The sequence below is a fragment of the Gadus macrocephalus genome, chromosome 9 (assembly GCF_031168955.1).
Source record: "Gadus macrocephalus chromosome 9, ASM3116895v1".
NCBI classification, from domain to species: domain Eukaryota; kingdom Metazoa; phylum Chordata; class Actinopteri; order Gadiformes; family Gadidae; genus Gadus; species Gadus macrocephalus.
The window spans coordinates 13,621,288-13,633,958 of NC_082390.1; the positions used below are offsets into that span (position 1 = coordinate 13,621,288).

Here is a 12,671-nt window from a genome sequence, read left to right on the forward strand (position 1 = left end):
GTGTCGAGCTGGTACCATGCAGTGGAAAAGCGGCATTAATCTGAATATGAGATAAACTTTAGCTCGGTAGTACAGGGCTCACAACAAAACGGTCGAGGAAACAATTTTTACAGGGCTCACAACAAAATGGTTGAGCAAACACATTTGTACAGAGACTATCAACATCAAGAATACCACGAAGACAAAGGCCACCCAAGGGTACTTTCAATTTCAAAAGCAACACGGCCAAGTCGGCGTCTGATTTGCAGTCTTCTTTTTCTTTCAGTTCACGCTATTCCTGAAAAGCTTGCCCAACGTTTACTCGTGTCTGGCCTCTCTGCCGGTCAGTCTCCCTTTTCTCTTCTTCTGTTCCTCCGACATTGGGTTTCTCTGTCTCTTTTTAGTCGGCTGATATATGATGAATATAACAATCCCTTAGTGACTTGTGTTTATATCGAGCCGGTTCCGTGTTTGGGGGTCTGTGCCGTAAAGCAATTCGTTACTTCGCGAGACCCGAGACTCCCGCGAGAGTGGGCGGCGGGTCGCCGGCAGAAACATATTCCTTTTCTCCGCCAAGATGCGCAAGGGTGAGTCGAAACAACGAACAATCGAACAAAAATGTATAATAGAACCATCGCAATGACTCTTAGCCTGTTATATTAAGGTAAATCAAGCCAAAAAAGTTGCATAGTTCCCCTTTCACTCGTGTCTGATCTCTTTTCTGGTCCATTCTTCTTTTGTTCCACCGACGGTCGCCTCTTGGGTCCCATATCAGTCGATTTATCCATGATGAATGCAACAATTGCCTCGCAACTGGCTGTTTATATCTAGCCGGTGCCATGTTTGGGTGTGTGTCTGTGCCGTAAAGCATTTTCGAAACTACAATCTGACTACATTTTCGAGGATATCCGCTGCGTCACATCCGGATTGTGTCGGTCCGAACAGAGCAAGTTGCATATGCGCTTTTTCACTGGAGAGGCGACATGGGTAAATGACACACCCACCAATCGACCCAGAAATGGATGCAGAACCATCAGCATAACTCTCAACCTGCATACTTAATGTAATTTTGGCTAAAAAAGTTGCATAGTGGGCCAGTCAGTGTGTCATAAGTAAGAACCAACAAGTCTATGTTTTACACCTGCTCAATCTCTTCCATATTAATAATTACCAATTGTGTATTTATAATACAAAATGTACATAAAATAACCACATTGACCATCGGGTATCTGTTAACCATAAAATGACAAATCTGACAACCATAAAGAATAAACAATATTTTACAGTTGAGTGGGGTCTGCATGAGCATTGTGAAGTGTGGCTTTGTGGGGGCTGTAGTCCACTGAGGGCTTGTGTAGTTTCAAGATAACATACATTACAAATTAAAGGTTTATCCTCAGCATGCTTTTCAGGGACCCCAAACAGTTTTTACTCTTCATTTTTATTGTTGAAAAAATACAAACATAAATACGAAAGCTGGGCGTTGTTACTGTGTACGTTTGTGTTGAACGTGCACATGTTTTTAAAACAGCAAGCACAGAGACTACATCGAAAGGAAATGTGAATGTGTCTGTTACTTACATATAATGCATTTAATCGGTAATCAGAAAGACAGAACTAGCAAACTAGTCACCTTGACACTCCACATGGAACAGCGAGAGTCACACATAGTACATAAAAGTAAAATTAGCTTAAATAAAAAACAAACAAAATGGATAAAAATACTGCAATTATAAAAGCGACACAACCCCAAATGGCAGGGAGAAACCAGTGAAGGGAAGTGAGCAGAGCAAGGGAAGCATGTAAAGTGCTATGGCGCAATCTTTACCTAACAGGTGGGCCGATGGGTAAATACAGCCTCTAATCAAGCCTCTAGTCTATCCAGACCCAGACATGCCAACTGATTTGTCCATGCCCGCTTACACTCGTAAATAGGGTAGCTTATGCACTTCTCCTCTTGATTCTGCGAACTGCGGTAGAGACCATGTCTCTCAGAGGACATGGACCACAACAGACATTCTAGGTCTCCGCTTGAAAGTTCAAGAACATTGGGATTGCCATTCAATGGGATTACGTGCATTTAGAGAACCACCATCTATTAAAATGACACTCCTTATGTTGTCAAAAAATGCCTTTGCACAATCTCCCAATAAAAAAATCTATTTCTGAAGAATCAGTTTCATTTTAACAAAGTGTAATATTAGCAAGCAAAGGAACGTAGATAGACCAAGTAGGAACTCAAACATACAGACACAAAGGGCCCAGAAGGGAGATTAAGCAGAGAAGAAGATGGCAATCTCTGTCTGATCCTACTTATCATGTCATCATCCCTATTCTGAATCCTGATCATTCAAGGTCACCCGGGAGGTTGAATCAAGCATATTCTTGTTTAACTATGAGTACAATGAAATATGGAACCCAGAAAGACATAACGCAAGTATCTCCTATGGTATGTGCTGTATACATATATATATATATATATATACGTATGTGTGTTTACAGATGTTGTAGCGTTGACGGAAGCAAGCGGCCCCTCTGGCAGAGCCCAACACAATGCTACAACGAATGATCCCACGAGATTATAACCAGTGGAAGATTGGGATTTCAAGCTCTCCATTGGCCACTTCTCGTAGTGAACTACCGAATGACACAATGACGTAAGGAGGAGGGAGTCGGGACTTCATCAACATCATTGTCACAGCCACAGGGGCCGGGTCGCGGCGCGGATCCGCAGCCGTTCATTGGGCAGCGGCAGTCGTTCCGAAGGTCTCCTGGGAGGCGTACACCATGTAGAGGAATCCGTCCTGGTCGCGCTCCCGCTCGTACAGCTCAGCGATGGCCGCCGACACAGACACCATGCTGTGTCCGTTGACCAGCAGGAAGAAGGCCTGGTTGGAGTTGAGCTGCAGACGCCTCCTGCAGGGGGGAGACAAGGTCAGGAGGAAGACCTGGGGGAAGGTCAGCTGGTACACCAGCTGCAGGGGGCAGCAGGAGACAAGGCAGAGGAAGAGAGCAAGGCAAAGGGATAGGAAGAAAGAGAGAAAGACAAACGAGGGAGAAGGAAGACTGTACCTGATGATCTTGATGAGTTCGCTCATGTTCACATGGTCCGGCACTAGGAATTTGGTCTTGTCCAGGATGGGAAGCTGTTTCTCTCCTTTGTACCGCTCAATAATCACCTAGGGAACACACACACACACATTGCTATCATGCTGTTCTCAACCTTGTTATAGCAGTAGGTATTATCAATCAACTGGAAAGAGAACGTTGTATGCACCAGTCATGTGTAAATGAGTAAAAAACAAAAAGCAAAAAATAAGGTTTGTGTCTTGAAGTGGGTTCGATACATTTAAATATTTTTCTGTCGAAAAGCAAAACCCAACCCAGGTTGCCTGTTCGACCAATCAAGGATAAGTTGGGAGAGGTGATGCATTGCTAAACTTAGGGAGGATGGATACCTCTGCAACCAGAACAGTGTACAGGTCTGTGTGTAGTGATCTGGATCTTCGTAGATCTTTACAAATATGCTGATGAAGAAGGCTGATATGGGCTCCAGAGGGGGGCTGGAGCTATACCTACACAAAAGGGCGCGAAGCTATAGCTACATAGAAGGGGGAGGGGCTATAGCTACACAGAAGGGGACAGGGCTATAGCTACAGAGAAGGGGGAGGGGCTATAGCTACAGAGAAGGGGGAGGGGCTATAGCTACAGAGAAGAGGACAGGGCTATAGCTACAGAGAAGGGGGAGGGGCTATAGCTACAGAGAAGGGGGAGGGGCTATAGCTACAGAGAAGGGGGAGGGGCTATAGCTACAGAGAAGGGGACAGGGCTATAGCTACACAGAAGAGGCCAGGGCTATAGCTACAGAGAAGGGGGAGGGGCTATAGCTACACAGAGGAGTGGCCGTTGTCTCTGGCTTGTGTCCTGTGGAGTGGAGTGGAGTCATATTACACTGAGCAGCAGAACACCATGTGGTCCAAACCCCCCCAAGAATAAAGACGGGAAACATGAAGGGGGGGGGGGGGGGGGGCATGATCACGGAGGGGGGAGCAGATGGAGAGCTGCAGTGATATTCTATCTCCAGGTTGAGCAGGTGTAACCCAAGGTGCAAAAGACACCGGTTGATAAAGCGCAGACTCCCCAGACCAACCTGACACAGGTACCAGGGACCACCAGCCAATCAGAGCGCTTTAGGGTTTCTGTGTCAGTGGTCACGAAGCTGGTCAATGCCACTATGTCTGTTTGGATGTTTTAGAATGACTAAAAGACACTCCATTTTATATTCCTGGGACACTGGCGTTTGTTATAATGTAATGTGGCTCTTACCGTGGTCTAACATAACAAAACACAGTTTGATGGTTATTGGATGCATAACTTACAGGGATCTTGTTGGGGTGCTGCTCACGGATGATTTTCACATCTTCCACTCTCTGCTCTGTTGGAAAAACACAGGACAAATCACATTGAGCAGTTAGCTAATATAATAGAGCTCGTAAGTCCACCCCTTCCGGTAGACCCCCATGGGACCTTTGAGATTGTAAAATATGAATGGGTTTCAATGGAGAGAAAGTAGTTATTTATATGCCCTGGATAACACATATGTTGTTTGTGGATTTAAATGATAATATGAATCCAAATTCAAGGTCAAAAGTTTGACCGTTTATTGTGCAATTGTTCAGTTAAAGGCTGTAGAGAAAACACAATGAGAGACTACACGTCTCGTGTGGGACGTCACGCTCCCTGCGACTGGCGTGCACAAGACCGACAATCTCCCCATCGGCATAACTGAAAATCTCCACATGCCCAGACGTATAATGGTTTTCACCTCTTTCGATGCCGTTATCCTCCCCTTGGAAAAAAAGCGGAGAAGTGGAGCAGAGAGATCACCATGTCTGTACCAGAGGGGTGGTGACGTATATCATTAACGTCGAGAGCAGCGAGGGGTGATGTTAGGCAAAACCTAACATTATCAAAAGTCTTCGCAAAATGATTTTGTTTTCTTTGCATGAAAAATTATAATTTAAATAAAAAAAGAAAACATCAGTGTAATCCAGGGCATATAAAGACTGGGACCAGAAAATAATTACTTTCTCTCCATTGAAACCAATTCTAATTTTCCTAGCCCAGAGGTCCCATTGGGGTCTCCCGGAAGGGGCAGACTTACGAGCTCTAAAAGGCTCGATTAGCAAAACAGGTTAACAACCAGCAATAAAAACGAATAAACATGTTGACACATCAGTGCAAACAGACAGATGATAAAAATGAATAGGTAACTTGTAGGAGAAATCAAATTCCTTCTCTTCATCATCAACACTTGCAGTACCTTCCAGTACACAGGAGAAGACGAACCCGGATACGTTTTTTTCATTCAGATGTAAAGGTACCAACATTGGTCTCTCAGGCCCACAGACCATAATCGCTAGGGTCAGATAGATCCTAGGTAGCACCTTTGGTAGACCTCACAGAGTTTGCCCATTATGTAACAATTAATATGTACAGAGCTTTCTTAAAGTTCAGACGTCCTATAGTGGACCTTTTGGGCAGTAACAGCACCAAATTAGGCCATGACCTATTCCCTGTTCCTCTTGTCTACTTACAACACAGCAAGATAATACACGTTACATTTCAAGGAGCAGGAACTGAGTTAACTCCCCCTAAAAACACCAAATGAAACTACGTTGTTCGGAGTTGAACAGAATATGAACTGCTTTAATCCCAAAGCCTTGGCCACGCACACTGTCATAGACACAACGTCTTGTTTACAGTAGAATTAAAAGGCGATCTGACCAACCAGCAAGCCCCTCCCATGGCAGGATTTTGACCTTATTTGGCCCATCTGTACCTAATCCTAAATAAATGATTCCACAGTAAAGATAAAACATAGTTTCTACACTTGTAGAAAGTATTTAGTTGGTTGAACTGTGCAACAACATCAATAACTGCATTGTCATGTTGATATAAAATGTAATGAAAAGTTCGAAAAACAAAATTACAGTTCTCCAATACTATGAAACACAAATGTCAGCCATTTGAATCCCTATTTGCCAATAATGGCAAAATACATGCCACATCAACTCATTGTCAGATGATCAGCCCATGACAAGTCAAAATATGAAAATATCTCTTGCTTGCCTTTATAGTGATAGGTTTTTTGCCCTACTTTCCATATCTTGTGGCTCCACTGTGTGACTCACCATACATCCGTCAAATTTAAATATGGAAGTCATGGAAAAACTGAGCCAGGAGAATACGAGGTGGTTTCCACAGATGTCTCATGACATCCCCACCTTTTGCAAGGCTGGAAAGACTTGAATTGCTCCAACGTCATCAACATATTTGTTTGCATAACTGCTTGGTAATTATGAAGTTCATATTTCAATATTGAACCTAATCGCATGGCTGAACTATGAAGTTTGTAATACCTAGTGTGGTATTGCTGGTAACCTGTTGGCTTAGTCATGTTGTGGAACTGGAGGTAGGCCTAAAAAACATGTTCTCCTACCCATCCAAGTGACAATATTTAAGTGAAACATATACACACTTTGGCACTGAATGTAATACTTTTTTTGCCTCTGTTGTGTACCGCTTGGCCACTCCTCAACTGGGGCAGGCAGATGAGAAACCGAAACATAATACCCAAACTGACTTTGGCTTACGCTAACCTAACCAATGCATTCAAGCAACAAACCTGAACCATGTCAACTCTAGGTCTATATATGCTGCTTTCGTGCCAGTAGCACTTGTGTACTCCCCCCCCCCCCCCCCCCCCCTCCATCGCCAGTCCCATCCCCCAATCCTGCAGCTCTCCCTGCTCTGCATTTCGACACCACTTTGTTTTTCTCCAACCACACAAATACGGAGGCCTGTGGGGTGAAGCGGAAAAACAACCTCTAATGCAGTTTTGTGGCTCTCAGCTCCTATCGTTAATGCAACCTACCTCGATGTGATGATCGTTCATACACACACGTTCATAACACATTGTGCAAACAAAATGGATTAAAGCTTTGATGTGTTTATGATCAGTTATCCTTTAGAAGTTGTGCCTTTAATGTTTTCGATGACACAACAGTTCCCAATGAGATCATAACCTACCAAATCACTATGTGGATGACTTTTTATGGGCTACCAAGTCAAGATGTAGCCAACATACGTTAATATAAAATGTAAACAGACCAGCAGACAAGCCTGGCAAACACCATGACTCAGTTGAATATAAAATACTCAAATAAACACACAGAGTGTGACACCGTCGGCAGGGAATAAACACATATGTACCGATGTTGTCCCAGCAGAAAGCATTGGCTGGATGTAAAGAGGCTTGATGAAACATTACCTACCATATGTCCTTCTTTGTTTGAAGGTTTTTTCGGAAGGCATATTGCGTCAAAGTCAACAAGTTATACGGTTGAAGAAAGCGTTGGTTGTACAATTATGGAAAATATATCAATAACTCACGCATTAAAAATATAAACTGCTAAAATATAAAATGGTCAGTGAGAAATTGCGTATTTTAAAAGTCGTTTGATGTCTTCGCTTCCTCGTCGCGTTGCCGTCTGAGGACCAGCTTTCAGCAGCACAACAACTTGGTCAGCTGGTCTCTGACGTCACGCTGTCCTCGGTCCATAAATCCCTGGTAATCAATGTCAAAGGAAATACTGTCTCATTGAAGTGAAAATATTGAATGAATAAACAGTAAAGCAACGTAAAATTGTAAAGAACTATAAATATATTATATTGATCTATTTATTAAAAAAATAAAAGCTCAAACGTATGGTTTGAATGGCCTACATAGACATAATGCCTTTCACTGCACTAGTGCAGTGAGAAGTGGATGCGCGTTTTATCAGTGACATGTCCCAGCATGCGTCCCCCAACCCCTTGTAGGGTTGCAGTAGTTGTGTATACGGGGCCATGTGCCATATGTGTTTTTCGTCCTTTCAGAAGAGGCCAGGTAGTCCATTTACGTAACCACAGGCAAAAATGTGTCCCTTCGAAAATAACAACAAGCTCCTATCTGGTGCCCCCATCATCCTTCATATTATGTTTTAAGTCATTCCCATTGGATCAATTCTTAATTGGTTTGGTTAGCCAACATTTTGTTCACAATCGACTGGTAATGACCCTTTCAGATTCAAAACATCCCAATTCAACTATACATGTGCATTTGCTGAAGAAAATGCGTGTGGTTGCGTCGGCAAACTCATCGTGCGCGCATTATTCCTTGCTTGAAGGGGACTTTTGATTGACTCAATAATGGGGGATGATTATCTTTGTTTTATTGCGAGATATGGCGCCCCCTGTCGGTAAAGAGTTAGCCTACTTTACTTTTAGGAGTGCTGTTCACGTGCGGGTTTTATACTTACCAACCTTGACAAATCCTTTTTAACCTTCGGAATAGTGGACGACAGCGTTTTATCCCCATTGACTTCCATTATTATAGCTGAGCACCTCTTGCAACAGTGATCATTTGAAATTGACCCAGTGACGTCATCTTCTTAAACTATAACAAAAATGTCCACATTACATGGGCTGTCCTGGGCCCACCCAGTTATAGTTCCCTGTGGTACTGTGAAGCGAAAATTTGATTTATTGAACAATTACAGCTCATTTGCATAATCGTATTATTTACACTTAGATCTTAAAACAATCAAAACAAAAATATTACCATAAGGTCGGGCAGTAGAAGGAGTTTGTGGCCCAAATGATGGGTCATTTGGGTTTACTTGTAACTTTTTTTGATATATATGTATTTCTTCCATATTAAATAATAATATTGCAAATATTTATAATATAATAATGATAATTACGCCAAATCGGCGGAAGAGTAATAGCAAGAAAGAGAAGACACAAGAATAAAATAGTGTGGGTTGCTTTGCAACCACAATAATAAGAAATGGAAACAACATCGTCTTTGAGCCTTCATACAGCCAGTTAAAACTTGTCAAACTAAAATACCATACCAGTTAGCGACGCCAACACTGCACGTCTACCATTCTACCAGGAGGAGGAGCGCTGTGATCAAGTTGCTTCCCACTGGCTCACTCAAGTGGTTTCTCGCTGTTAAGAAGTAGCTCATTTAAAGGTTTGAATGGCAAAATGCTCGTTAATTTGCTATTGTGGGGTTAAGAAGTTTATTAACGAAATTAGCCGGCACAATGTTTTGTGTTTGCACTGTAAGAATGTGTAACATTATATTCAGTTTATATTTATCACATGCCCCTCTTATTATCATTCTATGTCAGCCTAAAGGAATATTGTTTTTCAGAAAGGACCAGCTTATGAGCTGTATTTTTAGTTTTGCCATGCAGTGAGGTCTGCCCTGCGGACTTCCACCCCAGACCCCCCAATGATATGCAGTCGCGCATGCGTGTGTGTTCGATCCAGATGAATACACACACACACACACACACACACACACACACACACACACACACACACACACACACACACACACACACACACACACACACACGTCGGCAAGTGTGTTTTTGTCTCCAATATCAAACCACAGGTAGTGCCCTTGAGTCTCCATCAAATATTTGCTGTCAATATTTAGGTTCTTTACTCTTCTTCTCTCCCTAACAGAACATCAATCTCAGTGTCCATTCTCCTGAGGTGTCAGGAGAACAGACACTCCTCCTCCAGCTCAACACATTTGTGCAAAATTGAATTATTGCAATTCAACGTAGGTTCAAATAAAATATTAATATATTTCAGTTGTTCATATTTCCAGACAGCCCCTCAGTACACTGATTTTTGTTTTCCAGACCAGGTGTAGCCCATCTACCCTTCCTTCCTCTTAAAAAGCCACCAGATTATCCTTATGATATTAAATGTTGACATTGTTGCAAGAATCCATGTTGAGAAACAAACAATGGTGCGTTGATCGATAGCATCCCCTGTAGGGAAAAAGAGGCTAGGTGGGCAGCAGGCTTTACTGAATGTGCGTGCGTGCTTGTGGTATTTCAAATCTAAAGAATGAAAGTTTTAGGTCGAAATTTATGTACAGTTATTTTACCTCTATTGGTTTTCCGATGGTCTGTTTTTTGCAGGCACTAGTCTTCATAAAATAAATTCTAATGTGTAAATGGCAGTAACTCTGCCAATACAAGATATTCAGACCGGTTTGTATTTGGTCTCTCAGCACACCATCCTGTATTGTATTTAATACTTTATTTGTGATTAACCCTCTTACATAAAAATAATCATCTACCTTTAAACTATTAGAGGTCACTGTAAAACGAGGAACTCATGCTACAACTGATTTATTCCTATTCATTTCTCCATCGAGTTGAATAAGACGACAATGGAGTTCAACATTGTCCCATTTATGCTGAATCCAACACAACCTCTACTTAAGAAAAAAATATATTCCTGTGCTCCACAGACCAGCGTCTTCCACAAGCATCTCAGAAAAGCAGGAAATATTTTGTACAAATCCAGCTCTTTAAGAAGCAGGTCTATGCCCAAGTGGTCTTAGATTATGCTTCTGGAAAATCATTACATCCCCCCTCCTCCACCACTACACTTCTATTGCCAGTGCCCCCAACCTCGCGAGAAAATCCATATGTGCCATAAAGCCAAGCCTGTTCAAGGAAAAACACTAAATGCATTATCGAATCATTCCAAATGAAATAATCTCATGAGATATATGAAATCTGCATGAAGAACCCCATACCAAATACAGAAAAAACTTGGCGCCAAAGGGTTTGTGCAAGTATGCTTAGAATAGGTCATCTAAAGTCTTGATTTGAGAACACAAAATAGGCCTTTGTGATTAAATGTGTCAAATGAATGCACACGCAAAAAACACAAAGCTGTGGACGTGTATATTGTTTGGCTGTCCATGCTAATGCAGCAGCGCAAACAACAGAGAGTACATGGGGGGTTCTTCAGATCCCCCAGCCCTCCTAAGCAGGCTTGGAGAAATAGCTGTGCCAAATGTCTTTGGCACTAAACACATTCCTCCTAAACGTGTTACTTCTGTGTCACACATTTTACACATACTCTCATCTTCAATGTCATGATTAATTAATTTATCACACATCAACACAAGGCTTATCCTATATTATTACCATGCCTAGATGTAAATCAGTACTGTGCAAATGGATTGCCAATCTACCTGCAGTACTTTGATTTATTTGATCAAGTCAATTGGATCTACATTCAATACACCCATTTCTAACATTCCAAATGATGTGCGGAATTTTGTCATGGTGCGTCAAATATGATGGCAAGTTTTTGAACAAACCACCATTGCAATAGCAAACATCAAGGATTATGCCATTTTCTGGATTATATTGACTGGACCGTTGCCAAGACAACAGCAATTAGTAGAGGCTGGGTTACCATGCAGAGTGGGTATGTTTCCGTAGCAACCACGGCCCGGCAAAACGGCTCTAGGGTTATCTGATACAAAGAACACAAGTGTTACAACGTATATTGTATGCTTTAATACGCTGTACAACCATAATGGAGGTTATTTCAGTGTTTCTGTGTTATGGATGTTGAAATTGGTAGTGGTCCACGGAATGCCCTCTAGGGCAGTGAACTGATATTCAGAATCCGGTTCCCTCGCTGGCTTAAAAAAGAAAAATCTAACCCATTTCAAACTAGTCATTATTTTAGAGTGGTTTAAAATTTCAATTTTCCATTCCAGCTTAGTGGTTCCCATTAGGTATGCAATTGAAAATGCTAAAAAGTGTTGGCCTCATTTTTTCAGAGGATTTGAGAGGCACTCAATCAATAGCACCTTTGACGAACATTCGGTTTGGTCAACCTATTCAGCACATTGAATAGGTAATAGTAGGTATGCAATTGAAAATACAAGCATTCACTTCATTTTGCTGAGGTTCAGATAAGTGATCAATGGCACATCCAAGAGAATAAAGATGTTGTGTATCAACGTTCAGTCAGGTAAGTCATGTCCCACTGCGGGTGGGTCATCTTATCTGCGCCTGCTTGGTGGGTGGGCCCGACCACTAACTGATTAACACAGCCCGCTGTCACCTTGGTTACGCAAACACTAACCTGCCGATCATCGTGACCTAAAGGGAGCTTATGCGCTGGGGTCAGACATACACTCATTGGCCATGAACACTCATTAACCAACAGTTGCGCGCGCGCGCGTGCACACACACACACACACACAAACAACCCGCTGGACATATGAATAAACATTTATTGTCCTTGTTTGCCTGAAAACCCATTTCACTTCCTGCCCCGTCCGCTGCTTAGATCCCTCTTCTCCTCCTCCATCCCACGCTATCCGATTCTCTCTATCCTCCCATCGAGAGCTGTCTGTATTCTAATACGGCCTATTTGCTTTCTTTCACTCGCTCATAAACACACACACACACACACACACACACACACTGCTGGTGGACCGTATGTAACCAGAGGCTACCTGGACAGTTAATCCCTGAGCATCTGCTCTCCACCCCAACCTGACCCCTCACATCTGCCTCCAGGTCCCAGCCGGAGGCCCCCCCCCCCCCCCCGCGCCCCTCAGACACCCGTCTGCTCACCAGAATGAATGGTCTTTTACAACATAACGCTGTTTGCTTGGATTCCCGGGAGATTCGCCTTTCCAGGCATTTAGGAAAAGCATCGCGTTGGTTATGCAATATAAACTCCTATTACAAAGAACTAACACACAGGCACCCTTATTGAACAAACACAAAATAGTTACA

The 12,671-nt window shown here is 42.6% G+C and overlaps 1 protein-coding gene across 2 annotated transcripts; it reads right to left on the minus strand.

Annotated features, from left to right (window-relative positions):
* Positions 1 to 1,403: 1,403 nt before the first annotated feature.
* Positions 1,404 to 7,572, minus strand: LOC132464492 (microtubule-associated proteins 1A/1B light chain 3B). Of its 2 annotated transcripts, none has more exons than XM_060060900.1 (4): positions 7,317 to 7,572; positions 4,359 to 4,414; positions 3,052 to 3,158; positions 1,404 to 2,895 (listed from the first exon to the last, which is right to left on the minus strand). In XM_060060900.1, exons 1-4 carry the CDS (start codon positions 7,354 to 7,356, stop codon positions 2,718 to 2,720), a joined length of 381 nt encoding a protein of 126 aa, XP_059916883.1. In that variant the 5' UTR covers positions 7,357 to 7,572; the 3' UTR covers positions 1,404 to 2,717. The 2 variants fall into 2 exon arrangements, with proteins under 2 accessions (XP_059916883.1, XP_059916882.1); XM_060060899.1 differs by lacking the exon at positions 7,317 to 7,572 and adding an exon at positions 5,303 to 5,408.
* Between the last annotated feature and the right edge of the window lie 5,099 nt (positions 7,573 to 12,671).